The 20,354-nt window shown below is 37.1% G+C and overlaps 1 protein-coding gene and 1 long non-coding RNA gene across 4 annotated transcripts; one reads left to right on the top strand and one right to left on the bottom strand.

The window, feature by feature from the left end:
• Positions 1-9,827: 9,827 nt before the first annotated feature.
• On the bottom strand, positions 9,828-10,466 carry LOC6561648 (dynein axonemal light chain 1). Its single transcript, XM_001988744.3, has one exon. The coding sequence runs from the start codon at positions 10,435-10,437 to the stop codon at positions 9,889-9,891; it is 549 nt and encodes a 182-aa protein (XP_001988780.1). The 5' UTR covers positions 10,438-10,466; the 3' UTR covers positions 9,828-9,888.
• A 3,461-nt stretch (positions 10,467-13,927) lies between these two features.
• LOC116805313 lies at positions 13,928-14,722 on the top strand. Of its 3 annotated transcripts, none has more exons than XR_004365122.1 (3): positions 13,928-14,098; positions 14,185-14,500; positions 14,575-14,722. It is a non-coding gene; the product is annotated as an uncharacterized LOC116805313 (long non-coding RNA). The 3 variants fall into 3 exon arrangements; XR_004365120.1 differs by having other exon boundaries at positions 14,182-14,500; XR_004365121.1 differs by having other exon boundaries at positions 14,178-14,500.
• Positions 14,723-20,354: the final 5,632 nt, after the last annotated feature.

Below are 20,354 nucleotides of genomic sequence, written 5' to 3'. Positions count from 1 at the left end.
ATTCGGCACTGTACTGAAGCTCAAGGTCTTCAGTAAGTGTATTTTCAATTTTACCTACAATAGATAAATTCATATCGTGCTTTTATTACCAATGCCGGCTTTATTATGGCCGTTTAGCGATTTTTTATGTCCTGAACTGTGGAACTATGGGCTGTCTGTCGACTGCGCATTTTATTGCATTGCATAACGCGCTGCGGAGGTGGGGGACCGGTTAGAGAAGGCTAGCGTAACGAGGTTGCTGTTGCTCTGTTGGCTTTTTGAAAACCATAAAAATCGAATGACGGCGGTCGACGCAAAACAAATCGATTTGTTAAATTGCAGTGCAAAGTGCGGGAGCATTCAGTAGGTTGGTGGCAAAAAATAATGGTAGAGGAGGACAAAAGGCTCACACCCACAATTGTCCTGTCTTTATGTCCTTGTCCATTTGCATGAACAGTATCTGTATCTATTAAAAGCATCAGAGCTATTCAAAGATCCATATCATTTATTATTTTACCGTATAATTTTACTTATATTCTTGTTATCTTCTTATTTTCAAACCTTACAAAAACAATAACAAGCTTTCATAAATAAATAAATTGTTTTGTCTTAAATATGAATATCATATTTTAATGTGTACATCCAAATGCTGAAACCCTTGTGAAATCTGTTCGCTTCTGCCAGAGTTGTGTGCATGGCGAATGGGAAAAGGGACTGCACCATTTTGCGGTTTGGTGGTTCGATGGTTGCGCTGGGTGGTTGCACGGACCACAAGATGCAATTTTACAATGCAATATTTAGTTTTGGTTTTTCAAATGTATGCTCATATTGGCATATTTATGTTAATCTTAATGAATAATAATAAACATTTTTATTTTATTACTAAATTTGTTTGTGCTTAAGGTAGAATGGCTTTATTACAATAGATGCACTTCAGTTAGTCACTGCTTTTGTCATTTTTATCTGGTTTTCTCTGTAGTAAAAATATAAAATTCAAATATTTTGTAAAATTTTATTTATATAGATTTCACCAATAAGTTGTATTTGTCAGCTAGATTTAAATAACAAAGTATTCATTTTGTGGGCTTACTTGAATAGCTCGCTTTTGACTTTTAAGACCACTTAAAATTTCTGTGTAATTATTAGTGTGATTTAAATCAGCTTGTGAGCATTTAAACTATTTGCGATTTGGGAGCCTTAAATTCTAGTTTCAAATAGAAGCTGCCAATTACATGCCATTTGTGCCTTGTCTCTGTGTCAGGCTTCGCCTTCAGAGCTCGACCACAGAAACCAACTCATTTATTCATGAAAATCTTGTGGCAGTACAGAAAGGAATCGGTACACTGTATCCTTTTCATTTTTGTCCAACCACAAAACACATTCCATTTTAAAAATCCGTAAATTAACAATTTGCAACAAAATAAAAAAGAATAAAAGAAAACTTAATCGAGAAAATGAAAATGATGAAAATGCAACTAATTCCTGACGGCTTATGATTATTAGCCAAGCCCACCCGTTACACTCTCTATTCTTCACCTCTCTCCATCCTCGTTCTTGTTATAATTTTTATTTTAGTTTGTTAGCACACATTTAATACAACAGCCCCGAGAGCCAAAGATTAACCTTCAACGTCGCTCAGCTGTATATCATTTAATTTTGCGGTAAGCTTAAAATCCAAGCTATTTCAATCCATTACCTCACCGTCCCTGTCTCCACGAACAAAAACAAAAATATGAATAAAACGCAAAAGCATCTCAAAAGGTATACGAATATAGTTTGAATAGCATTCGTTCAAGGTTGAAATGCGAACTGCCTGAGATTCCATGCGTATTTCTTTTCTGTGGGGTCTTTTGTGTGTTTCATCCCACTGCTGAAAGGTCAGAAAAAGGGCTGACGAATTTATAAATTGTAGGCTTAGTATGGGTGTATTTTAATTATAGACGAGTTGCCTTCCCTTAAATTGAGTTTTGCGAGTCTCTCTCTTAAACACTTGTTGAAACATGAAACTTGTGCCCGAACTAGGCCTTAACTGGCAGACAAACCGCATTAACAATGGCATTCAAACTGCATAAATCAGCATTCAAATTAGAAATTAGCCAAAAATACAAAGCCAAACCAACTGCGTCCAGATTCGAAAGTCATTCAGATTAAACTCTTGAACAGCTTCTTGAGGTAACTCCAGTTTCATTTATTTCTCTCGCTTTCGCTCTTGTTCACTCTCTGCTGTGGCTGTGTCTGTTTTGTGTCTGCAACTCATTCGTGGCACACTCGTCAGCGCACTCATTATTAGGCTCAAGTGCAAATTAGTGTGTTTGTTAGTAGGTTATTAAGTTCTCCTGAGCCTCCTTACACACCACCTATCCCCCTTCTCTCCATTCACTCCCTGCGCATCCCATTCCTCTATTGTTATGCTAACGAAATGAGTTTCTGGCAGTACGAAAATGTTTGCTGGCTTGTTTGTCTGCACAGTAAAACTTGAGTATACAAATTTCATTTCATTGTTTTTCGAGTGCACTCACAGCACTCAAAAAAAAACAACAACAGCAAGTATAAGCGAGTGCTAATGCTGCTGCTGTGTGGGCGTTTATTTTGTTCTGTGTGGGCGTGGCATCGCACTGTTCATTGTACTTGAATAGTTTTTCCCATCAGCGTCATCGTCGAATGAGCAAAGTTTGTGCAATTAACATGAAAATACTCAAGCCCACAAACACACACACACCTAAAAAGAGACCAAACATCTGACACAGATAATGCGGAAAAATTGTGCTGCTTACTTTTTGGAGAGATTCGCATAAAAAATGAAATAAAATCAATTAAGGCAGCAAACCGGAAGTTGCCATAACGATCATAATGAAAAAGTCTGCATAAAATAACCTTAATTATGGTTTACATCCGTTCACACAACGCTCTCCTCACGTAGCCCGCAAAGCAAGCAAAACAATTTGAAAACAAACGCGGGGCATAATAAAAATTCAATCAGTCCACTTGGAAAAAACAAAAACAAATGACAGAAAAGTACTGACCCAAAACACTCAACAAGCCACCAAAATGACATTAATTTACACATCAACGAAGCGAAAACGTCGGAGAGGCGGGCGGCGGGAGTTAAAAAAGAGAAGGCGGCAACAGGACGTTGCACAAGGAAATGTTCGAGGAGCGGCTGACCAGATGACAAAGCGCGTAATAAAAGGCAATAAAAAAGGGGCCAGGCGAAAAAATATAAATAACACAACATTTTTTAAGCGATTACAGAAATGATGGAAAATGCGATAAAGTTACAAAAAATAATGCCAAGAGCGGTTAAATACAAAAAGGCTAAAGTATTTGAAACAATATTTAAGCTTCTTAAGTCTAGCAATAAGAGAAGTGAATAGCTAACGAATTTTAAAAGGACATATTTTTAATAAATGGTTTGTTGTTGCATAGACAAAATAATTCACTTGTTTCTTTATTAAGGAAGTTTTGAATTTCTGAGGAAATTAAAAATAAATGTAAATATACTTTTGCGCGAAAAAAATTCTTCAAAGCAATTGCTATAACATATTCATATCGTTGAGACATAATAATATAATTTCGAGCCTCAGAGCGAAGATTGCATGGATTGAATCAAAGACTGAAAGTCGTGGTATAGTGCATAAATCCTGACATAGCGGGACTTAAGATGAAGTAAGTTATACCCGATTGCATGGCTAAAATAGAGCTAGGGACTACAATGTCGCAACAGTGGCTAAGCAGACTGTGAAATCTGTTTAAGTGAATGTTGAAGGAAATCCAGTGCAGGATATAAGACTATGCAGGCAGGCAGGAAGGCTGGCAGGCAGGCAGGCTTTTACAGGACTGGTCTGGCCATAACCGCCAAGACAAGCAAATCAAGCAACTGCCACTAATCACAAAGGCGAGCCGCAAGGCGAACGAACAAACAAAATGGCGCACAGCTGCCCCAGTAGAAACTGAGCATGTATGTGTATGTGTGCTGGATTTTGTGTTGGTGTGTGTGTAAGCAAGTTTGCCTGGGTATATGCATAATTGAATTTGATAGCCCAAAAGATTGTTATTGCTAGAGATTTGTGTGGTAAGCGTGTCGAGAGCTGAGTGAGTTCTCCAACAGCTGCTGCTACTACTTTAGCCCTTGCTGCTGCTGCTTCTTCTTCTTATTATTATTTTTGAGCTCTATTTACTTTGTGGCAGGCGCAGCTAAATACAAATATTTTCCAAGCCTTTGCCAGAAATGAAATTAATGCCAGGCAACTCATCCGATGTATCCACAGCTACTTCACATCTTAAATTTATCAACTTGACGACAGTTTGTTCTCCGTATCCGTGTAAAAATAAATGAACTTCTGGGCTTCGACACACATACACACAAAATACATCCGCACACAATTAATCAGAGAGCATTAATTATTGTAGATTTAAATTTAGAGTGTATGGTCGATGTGGTGGAGTCTGTTGCGTATACACAATGCCGGAAATTAAAAATACGCCATGCAGGCAAAAAAAGGACGGAAGTATATTATTATGCAGTAAATGTACGTAGAAGAGCAAGGCCAAGCTAGTAAAACTATGCAAAAGAAAGCGTTGTTACTAAGAACAACAAAATTTTAATATTTAAATACGAAAAACTGCTCATGAGGAGCCAACAACAAATGAACACTACTAAAATGTAAACAAATGCGCAGTGAAAACAAGATGGAAAGTGCGCCGAAAGGTTGATGGGCTTAAATATATCCTGTAAACGAAGGCATTGGTAGTTTATTTGTTTTATATATTCATTCTAATTCAAGAATATTAAAAAAAATATATTTTTTTATATATATAAATACGTGTAAATTGGCACACAATAACAATCTTCGCAAATATTTAATTAAACGGAATAACTCGATAATATATTTCTGGCAAAGAATGATACAACATTTGACAAGCTACAAAATAATGTAGAAGTACCATAATAAAATTGAAAGTGGAATCTTGAATTCAGAACTTTCGTTATTGGAATATTAACAGCATACTTAAATGATGCCAGCATCAAATGATTAATTTGAATAAGAAAAATAAATTATGCTGGTTTCTATATATATAAATTACTGCAAATTGCAGCTTCTGAGCATTTCCCGTTACATTTGCAGTCAAAAGGCACAATCCCTTCCATAACAAACCACTCGTAGCTACACATATATGAAAAGATATGCGAAATTCGTTGCTGGCAACGAAAATTTTAATTTATACAATTTTTAGCTGTGTGACTTCCTGTTGCAAAATGCAGTTCTATGTGCAGAGAGCGAAGTTTGCACAACTTGTTTATGATTTCATGTCAAATACGTGGTAAAGTGGCTGACTGTCCTAGCCTCTTTTTTTGTTGGAGATGGGAAGGGGGGAGGGGGTTTGAGGGGTCGTGACACGAAGTCGAAAGGCCTTGGCGACACCAGTCGAAATATCTACAAGTGGAAGTTGTACTAAAAACACGCCCCTATTTGGCGCTAGAAAACTTTGTGATTTACTATGTGCAGAGAGGATTCGTTTGCTGTTGCTGCAGCGTGGCATGTTTGCCATCTTCTGTTGCCTTAAAGCAACTGCAAGTACATGTTTATGCTGCATTTTATTCAACGGATGTTCAACTTTCTGTTGATTACATTAATATTGTTTATATTGTTAAGGATATGAAAAGTTATATTGTTTACAGTACATGTAATTTGAGCACAAATTGCTATTAATTAATCCATGTGAAGAAAAGTAGCCCAATTTCTCTAATTGAACTACTTAATATATGAATACAGACTATGAAACGGATATATTCTTCACTTATGAATACACTTTGTAATTCAAATATAATTGCATTATTTCCACTGTTTATTTGAATCCAAATCGATTGCTTATATTAATTTAATAACACTTCCTTTGTATTAGATATTAAATGTTTATTTTGTTGGTTTTATTGCATTATATTTTGTACCCACAATACAATTTTTATTAAACTTACTTATTAATTGTTAAATATTTATTCACGTATCTTTTCATTCACTTTTGTCGTACTGTAAAGTATATCAAATTTCAACTTGATATGTGAAGAATTTACAATTGCAGTTAAAGTGTTGGACTTATATTTTTAACAGTTGCAAGCGAACAGCCAAAGCTCACACACACATTCGTGCAGACAACTTTGTGGCATGCAGCTGCATTAAAACGGCACACAAACCACCGCACAACCTATCACACTCCCTCCCACTTCGTTCGCTCTCACAAAACGCGACTTCAAACCAAACACTTTGCATATATGTGTTCTCAGCATAAATGCATTTAAAATATATAAAAACGCGAGTGCAAAATAAAAAAAAAATATAATAAAAATATAAAAAAGTGTGAAAAGAGAAGAAAAATCTTTCATGCGCCTGAAAGCACGCTTCAGTATAATTTGCGGTCATGTTCATTGATCTCCTGGGAAGCATTAAAATTTAATGATTTATATTATGGAAACCATTTGGGAGAGTTGCGGGGCCACCTCCACTGGGCGCTAGGCAAATGAATTTATGTAATGTCTCTGCTGCGACGTGCTTTAAGGGGTTAACATTATGAAATTAACAACAATTTGACTTATACGCGGGCGTAAATGCCAACACGCACACAATCAAACACGAGCACACACACACACACAGAGAGAGAGGACAATATCTGGGCCCAAAAGTATGCTAAACAACCGAAACGACGGCAGTAAAAGTCATAACTCAGCTAGGGAAACTTGGCGAAAGGTAGTGAGAAATGTGAGTTTGGCCCCCGCAACTGCAACTATTAATCAGGCTTTAATTGTTTTGCGTGTATGTGTGTGTGTGTGCGTGTGTATGTGTGTTGGGTACATTTGTGTGTAGGGCAAAAGGACAGACAGACAAACAGAGAAACACAGAAGGAGAGAAACACACACGCGCTCGGTTGAGGCCCATGCATCATGCGGCCGAAATCTTATTGTAATCTCTGGCATTTGTCTGGATTTTTCGTAAAGTCTTTGAATAGATTTATGCGTCTTTGACAGGCACAAGATGTGAGCTGGTGTCTGTGTACCAAGCAGCTTAAAGTATCTTAAAGATATGCTACTGCCAACAACTTGAATAAAAATGTTCAAAACTTTTTGATATTAGGCTGCAACTAAAAAGTGATGAGAATTAAGAAAGGATATGTGAAATGGATTTTAAAAATTCAAATGTTTCATTAACCGAAGGCGGTAAGCCTTAAAAATTGCATTGCTTCACCATACAGATCTTTACAAATATTTGATCTGTAAAAACAAAAGTAAATTCTACAATAGTTCAAAAAGTTTTCCAAAATTATTTCATTTAAATAATCGGAGTCTTACGGAATTCTTTCTTAGTCATATATTTTTCTAGTATTTTTTTTTAATGTCTTCAGATAATTGAAATAATCGATAACATATAGTTTGATGATTTGCCAACTCTATGTGATGTCCCATTTAAAAATGGGCAGCACAAAAAATAATATTGCACAAATCTGAAATGCCAAATGCCAAACTGTATTTAAAGGCTTAAAAAAAAGCTACAAGTTTTAGTGTCCTCCGAAACCCTGTGTTGGTTGGCTGTTGGCTGTTGGCAACTCTCTGGCAGTGACAACAGCAAACCCCACCAACATACAACACTTGCCCGAGAGTACTGGGTATACCCAGTGCAAGTTGAAGTGGTTTTTGCGCTGTGGTTGCGCAATCGTCTGTATGAGTGTTGGGTTCTTTTGCTTGTTTCTGTATTTCTGTTTTTTTTTTTTTTTCTATGTCTGCACATGCTGCGGTCAAGGGTTGTGTTGGTGTTGCCAAAGTGTTGCCATATATTCTAAATATGTTGGTTGCTTGTTCGGTACGCCAATGACCAGTTGGTTATGGCCACTTGGCTGGCTAGCTGTTGGGGTGGGGCGGTTTAGGAGAATCCACATAAAAGTGGACAGTTAAACGCAAAAGCAGGCTCTAAAATCCACTTGGCAACTAAACGCGTGATTTATACCACAAGTAAGATAACAGCAGGCAAAATGCAAAATGGACTTTGAGGTAAGGCAAAGAAACCAAAAATGAAATGTTTAAAATAAACCCACATTTTTGTTTGTTATCACTGACATACTTAAAGCTTGTTTCGCTCGCGTCAGATAAATGGTTTATATACAAAAAAAAAAGAAAACTCTTGCACTGAAACCAATGAAGAGCATATTTAAGTTATTTATAAAACTATATTAATATTTTTTAATTGCTGCTGATGATATTTAATTAGAAAATATTAACAAATATGTTTTAGAATACTCCTTGAGCATTGATCTAACGGTTTTCAAATTTAAATTGCATTTCTTAAGTTAAGTGAATTGGGACTTAACATTGATTATTATTTCATCAAATACATTAAACCATTTAATTTGCTTTGCTACAAATTGAACTGTCTGCATTTGCCGGTGTCTGTGGAAATATTTGACTATGCTGAAATAATTAATAATATTTGCCCAATAGCAACAATAAAACTGATGAAATTTCTCGAAATTTTCAGTTAGTCGAATAGACACAAAGAAAACATTAAACTTTGGTGTCTGGAAATTCCATTTTTATTTTATTTTTTGCCTGGGATTTCTGCCGTTTTATGATTTTATTTAGCGTGTTTATCTCGTGTCCAGATTCACATGGTCACATATATATATGTTTTGGTTTTGTTTGTTTGCCAACTGTCTGGCCCTTACCAACTTTCCCTTTCCCCTCATCCTACAAGCGACCGTTTCTGTTTCTGTTTCTGATTATTTATGCGCACAAAACAAATAAAATGTTGCCCCATTGGCCATAGGCAGACAGTCTAAGCGATCCACTACAAAAATACACATTCTGAACCAATAGAGCTGAAATTTTTATTACAACACTGACTTCAATTGTTTTGACTTCTTAAATGGGCTTTATAATAAAAACCATTGAACACATCAACAAAAAAAATGTGATTCTTATCTTTGTGGTGCCGAAAATTAAATTTAGTCAACAATTTAAATACGCTTCACATTCATATACTCCTAAAAAAAATCAATACCTAAAAGTTAAAAATGTTATAGCAAATATTTAAGCTGAGTACTTTGATAGATGATAAAATGGATATAGCATACGAATAAAAAACATTTTAAAATTCAAAGCTGTCAGCTTTTGATCGTTTTCAACATAATGTCAAATGTAAGTAATATTCCAGCAATGAAATGTTTTTAGCTGAACTGCTCTTTCCCTAAACAAGTTGCATACAGTGGTAGACATTCTCAATATGTACGCACGTGAAAGAAGTAGACCTTTTTTGTTAACATGCCACGCCTTCTTTGTGTATGCTAAAATATGTACTCATTACATTGAACTAGGTTACAAATATGCAAACCATGCTAAGCAAAAATTGGATCTCTGCTTGTCTTGTACAAAGTTGAGTCGTGGTTGATGAAGGGATTGGAACGTGAAGCGGGACAGAGGAAATGGAAAACAAAGGCGAGAACCTTTCACCTACAACATGGCTATTGAGGTTTGGGGCATACACAAAACACTAAACAATGGCGCTCATCAGCAGAAGAAGCGCAATGAAAATTGGAAAATTCTCTTATTGTCGATGCAAAAAGAAATGGAAAATAGAATTGGAAAGAAAAGAAAATGTTTTGCACAGACCTCTCAGCAGACCTCTGCCTCAATGCCTGTTTCCAGCAGTCCCAAGTCCTTAATAGCTTACCTGCCAACTTTCCGTGTCTCTATCTCTGTGTGTGTATGTTTGTGTGTGTATGTTTGTGTGTGTAAAGAGAGTGTGTGTGTTTGTGTGTGGGCGTTAACGTGCCTATTAATGCCTTCGACCTGGTTTGTGGTTGCATTTTTTTATTTTCACTTGCATGCCGTGCTAAATTGTAAAAACAAAGAAATCAAACTTCAGTTTAACGTATGAGGGGTTCCCCGTCGAGCTTCTTGAGATTGGGCAAGCGGCGTGTGGCCTCGGCAATAAAGACAGCCGTATCCATGTTTTCGTTCAAAGGATTGCCCACAAACGTGATATCGATGAGGCTCGGCGGCACACCTATTCGTGCAAACTCGGCCCAGTCCTTAACCAAATTGTGCGATATATAGAATACTTTTAGGGCTTTCATCGCTTCAATAGGCTTGATTTTCTCTATATTGTTGTAGCTAACCCAAAGCTCCTCGAGGGTATCGGCGAGAACTTCAATGCCATTCAGATTCTTGAGATAATTGCGCGCCAAGCTCAAGATACGCAAATTTTTCATGCCCGAAATGCCGGAAATCTTCTCAATCATATTCGAGGACAAGCTTAACTTCTGGCACGCCACGAGGTTGCTGAGTGTTGCATCCATTTTCTCAATCGGCGGATACTGAAACTGCAAGCCAATATCTAGAGCCGATATTGCCTCCTGCTTGGTGCGATCCTCCCAGCGAGCCAAAGCATCCTTAATTGTTGTTGGCTTGGCCATTTTTATATAGGATTGTTAAAAATTATTTTTGTATTTTAATTATAAGTATCGATTGTGCTTGTAACACAAACAATCTGTGATGAAAAACACACAGCCAGCTTGAATAATGATTAATTTTTAGTAGCTTACTTGATTGGTTCAGAAACTGTTACAATATTGAAAATTTATCATTGTAATTGTGAAAAGTTGACTCTTATCTAAAAATTATTTATAATTTAACTCATATATGAATATCCACACAAATATATATATATGTACTTATGAGTAAATTTATATGAATGTATTTAATTTTTATTTTTTCAGCAAAGCATAAAATCTTCAGGCTTAAACATTTAATCAATAAAAATGTACGTATGGAAGAATATTGCAAATAATAGTTAGTGTTTTGTATTATATTTCTATGGCAAACCAAATAATAATATAAAATATGGCCGAAATACAATATGCTACAATATTTAAAAACAAAGCTATTGTCCAGGTAGATGAATTCTTTTTTTGAAAATAAGAGTTAACTGGCATCTTATTACATTCGCTTTAAGGCCTGAGGGGGGTCCTGTGCTGTGGGTACAGTCTTTATTTGCCCCCCTTCAGCCTCTGCTGCTTCTCTCACACATACATACACACATACACCATCTAAATGTAATTTATTTATTTCCCTCCATGTTTACTCGGCTTTTGGCTGCTCCCCAAGCTCCGTCTGGCACACGCTGATAACTTCATTGGCAATGCCTTTTGTTTGAGTCTGGTTTAGGGGCTGGCATAGGGGTATTTTGTGGGCTCGGGTTCGTTGCGACTCCACAGCTACCATATGCCACATAACCGTCTGCGCTTTTTTTAAGGTTGTCTTTTTTTTTTTTTGTCATGTTCGCCCTGTGTGTAGCTGGGTGTATGTGTGTGCTGTGCAAGGACCCCTAGGGAGTTTATTACACATATTTGAGGTGATAATACAGTTTGTTTTGCCCTTTGAGACCGTGGTCGGGGTAACTGCCGTCTGTTGCCGTTTGTCGAACAATAATTTAATTTTTGTTTTTTTATTTTTTTATTCGAACTTTAAATTGTGGCATTTTCATTTAAATATTTGTTAGCAGCTGTTATCGCACAAGTTGCAACATACATATTTTTAATTTATTGATGCGGCTCAAAATGGTAATAAATATTTAAAAAAAAAACTGGTGTCACACATTCCCATATGGCGTACGTTTTTGATAATCGTCCAGAAATTTGCCAAAACATATTTGACCCTTTTCTGTGTTTTTCTCTTACATTTTTTTCGTGTACCAAATGAAATTTGTTCGCTCATAAATTGCGTGCTCAATGCGGCAGAACTGACAAAAAGAGAAATAGAGAGAGAGAGAGATGGAGAAGATATGTTGCAAATTTGACCGAAAACATAGTTGAAATGCGTACAAAGTCTTATTTATGAATACGGTGGGCCTGTTTGGGACGCTAATAGGTGTAAGCAAATAGCTTGCCTTCAGGCAACTGAATGCCAAGAGATACTGGTACGGCACTGAACATTATAAGAACATCAAGAAATTGTAGAATTCATATATCACAAAAATCTAACTATTTAAATAATTGTAGGAAACATTCGACAAGGAAACATTCGTTTAAGGAAATATATTGTTCATACTGAAAAATTCATTAAATAATAAGAGCTGACAACTAAGCAGTTCCGCAACCAAAATGAATTTCAACAATTAAACAATGTTGGCTAGGCGAGTGAAGGGGGATGTTTTGCGTCGAGCCCAGCTAGAAGCGTCCCAAATGGACACATGCATTATCACTTACACGGAACAAACATATGAAACCGGGCAGAAGCTTTATTTTCCTCACTCTCGCCCATGCTCTGTACGAGTGTGTGTGTGTGTGTATATATGTGTGTGGACGTGTGTGTGTGTGGTAGCCCGAGAAGCCACAACATGTCCTGTCATGCAGCGCAGGACGTTGCGCAGCGGTAACATGCGGTAAACGTTACAGTTGTTGACAGTCGTGCTTGTACTGTTTAGGTTCAGTTAACAAGCGAGAGGCGACACAGCCAGAAAAATACTGCACAACCAACTTAGGGGAGTGGAGCAGAGTGTGAGTAAAGGAACTGAGGAGCCATCATCTTTTTAGTGCACAATCAGTTAAATGAATTAAAGTGGGCTGTGTAGTATTGCAAAATGCCATACTGTCCTTCCCTCTCACTATGTAATTAATTTTAATGTATTTCTTTTCATTTTTAATATCCCTTTTTGCCATAGCCACTAAATGAAAATATTCATAGTTTTAAAAATATTTTCTCGAAATCTTTTCGAATCTGTCGCTGTCTTTGCTTTTATTATTACTGTTTGGTAGTCTTATGCACACCAAGTTTGATCTGTTTTCTTCCAACAACTCTTATTGTGGCAAAAATTGAATAATTTTTGTCCGATTTCAATGTTTTCCGAGCTTAAGACATGTTGGCATTTTCACCCATATGTGCAATTTTAATTAATTATTCATAGTTATGTGCAAACCCTTACTTAGACTTTCCAACTCTGTGTTTAGCACACATATTCACTTTGTTAAGTGAATAGCTATGCATTTCAAGCTTCTCCAGTTTTGCAAAATACTTCTAAGTATGTCGCTCTGCATCCATTTGCACGGCTCACTTAAGGCAGCTAAACTTTTCTTTTAGTTAAAGCAACTCGGCCATAAGTCACAAAATACTGGCAAGTACACATTGTAACTGTTGTTGTTGTTGCCACTGCTGTCGTAAAACTTTTATGTACGAAAATATTTTTCCCTATAAAACACCTGGCCAAAGCAAAGCACCAACAAAAAAGTCACAGAGACGAGCGAAGGCGAGAAAATGTTGCATATTGAAAACTTTGCATTAAGCAAACAAATTGAGAGCGACTGAGAACCTGATAACGACTGAGAAATATAGTTGACTATAAAAATTGTAGCTTGAAACTATTCTCAAGGTAGTCTTGTGTACATTAAGACCAAGAAAAAATCTTTTCAAAATCTAGCCAAGACTGGGAACCAGCATAGATAGGGTTACCTGTCCTAAGTTTGAGCTTAAGGTTGTGTATTTGATTTTTTAAACTAAAACGGTTGATAAATATTAAAGCAATGTGCACGCCAATTAGGTCCTAATAAAATGTGTTAAAACTAAAATGATTTTCATAAGGAATAACTTGTTTATCATAGTTTAATATACAAGAAAAATAGTCCATGATAAATTAATAATTATTATTCCGATGTAGGCCTTATAAATGTGTTAATTATATATAATGATAGTTAGTAATGCTGTTTTTGACAATTACTAGTAGATGCTTGATAAATATTTCTCATTTAAAATAATTTAAATACCGGCAAATAAGAAAACATTGTCAAAACGTTCAATTATACTACCATGTTGACATCTAACTACTCCAAAATGTTTTTATTTAGTTTGATACCCTTGAAGTTACACATGTGTATGTGTACTCGCTTCTGAGTATATTCTGAAGTATCTGTAAGCAAGACTCAGTCCTAATTAAAAGCATATATCTGCATTGCGTGCCAATGTTTCTGGCAGTCAAGGATGTGGGGCAAAGCTACGTGGATGTGGGCTGTGTTCCTTGGTGCAAGAAGGCAACTCACGTTTCCTAAATCAATAATATTGCAAGCGACTGTTTAATTGGTCCGGGTAGGTATAGAGATTGCCCAATTTCTTGGGCACCCAAACATAGACAGCATTCGAGTTTGAGTTACATAACCGCAAATAGACAGTAGGAACCGGTTGAGTCATCGAGTTGCAAGGAGCCCAAGAGCCTTATCTGGAGCCGTGCTGAGGAAATTCACAAACAGTCTGACGTTTATGATTGCTGCAAACAAAAGCTACGATGACTGCACTTGAAATTGATAATTACGATGCAAAATATTTGCCTATTGTCCCTGCACACAACATACTTACACACATTTGTGCACTTAATAATGTTGTACAGGGAAGTCTATTGCTTTGGGCTTATTGATTGCCTATTGCTCATTAAATGTGGATAACTGGCAAAGATAGGAGGAACTGCTAATTGCTGCATCCTGGTTCGAAATTGTAAGCTAAGTAGAAGACTATGAGTAATAGCATTTGCTTGTGCTTTTGATATTTAACTTTGCATTGCCTCACAGATAACGCAAACCGTATCTATTTTTGGAAAATTCAAAGATTTTTGAGAATATTGAATCATTAAATATTAAATTCAATTAATTCGTGTAGGTATTTGAAGTGAAAGGCTTAACATTCCTCAAAATTTCATCCGTATTTATAGAACGAATATTAAATTACGAATAAGCAAGCAAAGTCTTTTCGCTATATTTCAATACTTCAATTAAGTAATATTTTATTTAAAAAAGGTTGCTTTATATTTCCTTTTTCTATTTCAAATCGTATTTGGAATAAGCTCATAGCACGGGAGCTACCATAAATGTATAAATAGTAAATATTAACAAATTATTCCCATTGGGGTCATCATTAGCAGTATAAACTGCATTAGAGGTAATTTTTTAATATTTAGGTTCATTTTTAAACAATTATTAATGCGGGGTTTTATATTTCAAGTGCTGGCAATTTGACTACTGCGACAAATATCCAAAATTGAAGTTGACGCTAAAAGAGGAGTGGATTGGGTCGGATAGAGCACATCATGTGACTTCATGTTGTATAACTTATTACAACCATAATTAACACTAAATTCCCCAAATGGCAACAGACAACTGTCAACTGCAAAATCATTTGGAGTATGTCCGAGCATCATCGTTATAGACAGAGATAGGCAGACTGAGAACAGCACTGAGGACAGAGAGAGATAGAGAGGAGGAGAGCGAGATTGATAGGTAACGTTAGAGAGAGAAAGACAGATGTAGGCTGAGTGACAGACTCGTCTGATACGGCTGACTGTTGTGCCGAGTGCTTGTCATGTTGCAGGACTCGCTTACATGGCAGCTGAAAGTGCTTCCACTTTGCCTGCCCTTACTCCCTTTGACCTTTCTCTCACTCACCACTGCTGCTGCTGACTTATGTGTTGCACCGTGCACCAAATTATAAAATGTTAGCTTAGGCCGCAATTTCACATATCAAAAAGTTGTTGTCAATGCCGATGGCATTTCCTTGTCCCCTAATGCACTGCGACAAAGCATTTCCCTCTCTCTCTCTCTCTCTCTCTCTCTCTCTCTCTCTCTCTCTCTCTCTCTGTGTATACATATATGTATGTGTGTGGACATGTGTGTGCACAACGTATGCGTTGAAATTAGTCAAAATCACATTTGGGTCACATGTTGCAGATATGCTTAACAGAGCATTCAACCTTAAGTATGAATGCGACTATGATAATTATGTGAGTTTCGCAATTCCAATAAGAGTTTTAAGCTAAACTATTTATATTCCATAGTAAATAAAAGAAATTCAATTAATTAATTTATCAGTATTTATTTTTATTTCTATATAAATCCGCAAAAATTGCAAGCAGTTAGTTCAAAGTAATAAGAATGCCGTATTATAATGTGAGATGGTTAATTTTAAATTACTCGAGTTACACAAATATTACAGAAGTCATAAAAGAAATTTCACATTAACTTGAGAAAATTCACAAAAAGAATATCATTCCATAAAAGAGTTATGCCACAATCGTCGGCAGCAAGTAGCTTGCCAATTTTCACTTAACATATAAATTTACATGTTTAATTAATGATACCCACCAATCCCCGCCCACGCGGACTCTCGAGAGATGAGAGCATTTCAGTCGTTGCGCAAATCGCTTGATAATTACTTAAAATAATCTACAGCCACACGATGTCTTTGTGGGCTACGCCCACTGGCAACAGGGAAAATACAAGGCTAACCAAGAAGTACAGAAAAAGCAGGCCAAAAGCATGAGAAGGCAAATCAAAAACACCCTTTCAGTGTCCCAAGCACGCTTACAGAACGTTTGCCAAGTGCAATTTCTCAACTGGCAACAAAAACAGCAACGCGATGACACCAAGAGGGGAACTATGTAAATGCAACTCAGACCAACATATTCGCTTAATGGGTTTTTTTTTCATTTATTATTTTATTATTATTATTTTTTCTTTATTTTTTCTAGTGGCAAAACTCGAAAAACAATTAAGCGACAAGTGTCTCAATTTCAACGTCACTTACTAACATTTTAAGCAACTCTCAGAGACAATCAGCCAGCGAGAAAGAAAGAGAGAGACACAGAGAGAGACCAACAGAGAGAGAAAGAGAGAGTGGGTGGGAGATTGCATTGTATGAAATGCAAAAGTTTTTACCATTATAAAGTTGCGTGACAAGAGTGCAGGCGGGTGCAGAGAGCAGAACACTATGAGAGAGACACACACAAAAAGTTAGGGGAAAAAACTTAATTATTTGTGTGCTCTATGGGCTGGTTATAGTCCTGGTCTGTCCGTGCTCTGTGTCAAATGTGGAAGGGGGCAGATACAAGGGATATTGCAACCCAGCATAAGTCCTTGATGTGAATGTGTGAATTCGCGCTGAAAAGTATGCAACGTATTTTAATCGAAAAGGTCTGCATAAAATGTGTGCGATCTTTTTGCAGTTGCAGCTGGGGTGTTTTAATAGCTTGACATGGTAAATTATTGGTATTAATATGCCAAAAAATATGTCAAATAAAAACATTCTAGACAAAACCAGTTGCCAGAAGCAAAGGTAAAATCAGAATTCTTTTAAGAATCATTTTGTATGCGAATACAATTTGAGAGTCATGTTTGCAGAATAGACTCAATAACTAACTAACAATTATCCAACAAAATGCGTACTCTACATATTGATAAAATACCTGAATTAAATTATTGTATATACATGAACATATTCCTCAAAATCTATGTAAATCTAATCACGCAAAAGAAATGTGCAATTTCGTCAAAGAGCAAACAACTTTGTAAAAGAGAAAAAGTTGAGGTGTGCCCGATTCTTGAATTTCTTGGCGACTAAGGCAAATCCCAGTGGATTATGCCATTTCGCCACATTAATCCCAACAACGTCAATAAACTGTGCGTAAACTGTTCGGTCACTCCACAGCAAACCACAGCAAGCAAAAGCACGCACAACCACGCCCACAGGTTACATTAAGAGTCGGCAAACGCCCACAGGTGTGGTTCAGTGCTGGTCAGCAACTGCCATCAGCTGGCTGAAGCATCTACGTACACACACACACACACACACACACTCACACATAAATACACACACTCACGCACACATAATTATACTCTGGCAATCATTCCCCATTTCGTGTTAAATAACACATTGAATCGGATTGCGGCGCCCATAACAACTTGCCCATACTTACAGCAACCCTTCGCTCCAGCCCATACCCGTTCCCTTCTCTTCTCTTCCCTTCCCTTCCTTTCGTCCAACCCTCACTCCTATTTCGCCGCTGGCAGCTTGTGCGCCTCCGTATGTGGTCAACGCATTGGGCACTCGATAGGTTTTTGCGGTTTTTTAATCAAGTTATTTGCGCAGACCATCTTTGGGGTTGGGGCTGAGGGTTGGAAGCTATGGACTGAATTGTGGCCATGGTGCGAGCCGTTTGCTTAATGGCTTAAGTAGCCCCTCGCATAAATAAATACTCACATATATATCTATATATATCCAACATATATACATATATAAATTATATATATATATTTATATGTATACATATATATTTTTGGGGGCAATTTGTTAAATGTGTGCTCAAATAAATCACAAATGTGTTTCGCAATCAAAGTTTTCTCTGTTTGCCCAACGCATTTCACAGTTTATTGTGGCAGTTGCTGTTGCTTCTACTTCTTATTCTCTCCCCCCTTTTCTCCTATGTTTGGTCGATTTCTGTTTTGTTCTGTATTTGGCGCATCTCTGGCATCAAATTTATTGCGTTAATTCGCATGTAAAATATTTCGTACAATTCTCTAAGCATTTATCAAGCGTTTTATTATTGACAGAGGTCAGACCAATTGCCAGCTAAATGGGCGTGGTGGGGACGAAAATAACTTTGCTTACAGTTGCCACATTAAATGTCAAAAGTTTCAGCTCAAAATAAAAATGGGAAATTTGTATTTATGTGGATTTATTTGTGGCTGCGGTTGGCAATAAATTCTGCTCAAGTTTCGGTTAATAGGCAAAATAATTTTGGCATATCGATATTAAGTTTTGATGCCTTCTTCTTCTATACGATATTGGAATGCTTATTAAAATGTCAGTAAATAACATATGTGTGTATATGAAACAAATTATTTACTTACTTGCATATGTTTGTAAAATGGTAAGAATTGGTTCAATATTAATCGCGAATAATAGTTTTAAAGTTCTAAGAATAATTTTTAAAATTCGTATATTATGGGATTACGCAAAGCGTCCAAACTTGTACTAAAATAGTTGTATAATTATTTTCAAATCAAGAATGCATCCCAAATATGTATATATTTATATATTCTATATTTCAAAGTTAATTAAAATTGTGATTGCATTGCAATGCATTATTGTTATAACGCGCATGAATTTCACATTTATTTTAGTTCAAAATTGGAAATAAACAATTTTACCAAAGTTTTCGGTCAAATTTAATAATTTTATTATTTAGAAATCGTAATGGAAACTTTGATTCTCACTTCAATTAAATATTCTGAAATTTAATTACAAAATTTTAAATGCCAAAATTATCTTTTAATATGATCACAAATGGCATAAGTAAAATGCCTCACAGACACTGCTGCACTGCCATTCATCCTCTTGTTGCCTCTACATCTCTTTCAGACATTGAGCGTCCAAAAATTTCTGAACAAATTTGAAAATTCCAAAACTCGCTGAAGCATGCGAGTAGAAAATGATAGAATCCGCAATGAAATGCACAAAAAGAAGAGCTGAGAAAAAAAAAGCACATCATGCAGCCAGAATACAAGACACACACACACACACACACATATACACACGCTGTGTGTGACTTCGCTGGCTGACATCGACGACACATTGCCGCAGAATGCAATTGCATAAAGGTCATAAGGCAAAATGGCAAAAGTGGGTCGCAATGTGGGGCGGGCCGTGTGGCAGTGGCATCAAAGTCAAAAGCAACTTTTCGGCGAGTGAGTGTTGAAAAGAGTCGGCGGGTGTGGCTGGCAATGGGTCTGAAGCTGGGGTTGGGGCTGGAGGTGAGGAATGACGAACAAAGACGCCTGGGAAAATATTTTGTCATGTCATCAAGTGTGCTGGCAACTGTTGCAGTGGCCATTGCCGCCATGTTGATGATACGCAAGCCGAACGGTCCATCCATCCAACTTGCCCCCTCTCTGGCAGCACTCCCTGTGCGCAGAGTCAGAGTCAATGGGACTGACGCCAGCAAATGTGGTTACAATAATTTATGCACTTGTAATGACAGACAACAAAGCGTTAAAGAACAGAACAACTCCCGTTGCCCAAAAGCCCGAACCCGAACCCGAACCAAAGCCAAAACTAAGGCCGCACCCGAACCCATATCCGAACACAAACCAGTTGCCCTCTGCTGTCAGTTGTGCGACTGACGCGCAATAAAATGCGTATCATGTGTGTGTATTGCCAACGATCTACCCGTCCGCCAGCCTGTCCACCAGCCCGTCCGCCCGACCGCTCGCTTGTATGCGGAAATGTCTGGCATGAGGCTCCGTCAGACGTTGATATGCAGGCTTCGTCACTGCTGGTTGCTGTTGTTGTCGTCGTTGGGCGCATTTGGCCTCCACTTCAAAATTAATTTAAAATTTATAGTTGGCGCTATTGCGTTGAATGACGCTGCGGGTCCCGACCTTTTAGCCAACCCACCAATAAAACTTATCCACTTTCACCCCTTTTTGGGATGTGTGTGTGGGCTGGCGAGGATCATGTATCATGCTGTTGAGTGATTTGCGAGTGTCAAAGGAGTCTTCACCGGGGTCTTCACGCCACT

The sequence above is a fragment of the Drosophila grimshawi genome, unplaced genomic scaffold (assembly GCF_018153295.1).
Source record: "Drosophila grimshawi isolate 15287-2541.00 unplaced genomic scaffold, ASM1815329v1 contig_1377, whole genome shotgun sequence".
NCBI lineage: Eukaryota > Metazoa > Arthropoda > Insecta > Diptera > Drosophilidae > Drosophila > Drosophila grimshawi.
This window is presented reverse-complemented; position numbering and strand designations above follow the sequence as displayed.

What these genes read in the sequence shown, in the direction of transcription:
- LOC6561648 (XM_001988744.3), bottom strand. Translation starts at nt 10,437, where the DNA reads ATGGCCAAGCCAACAACAATTAAGGATGCTTTGGCTCGCTGGGAGGAT.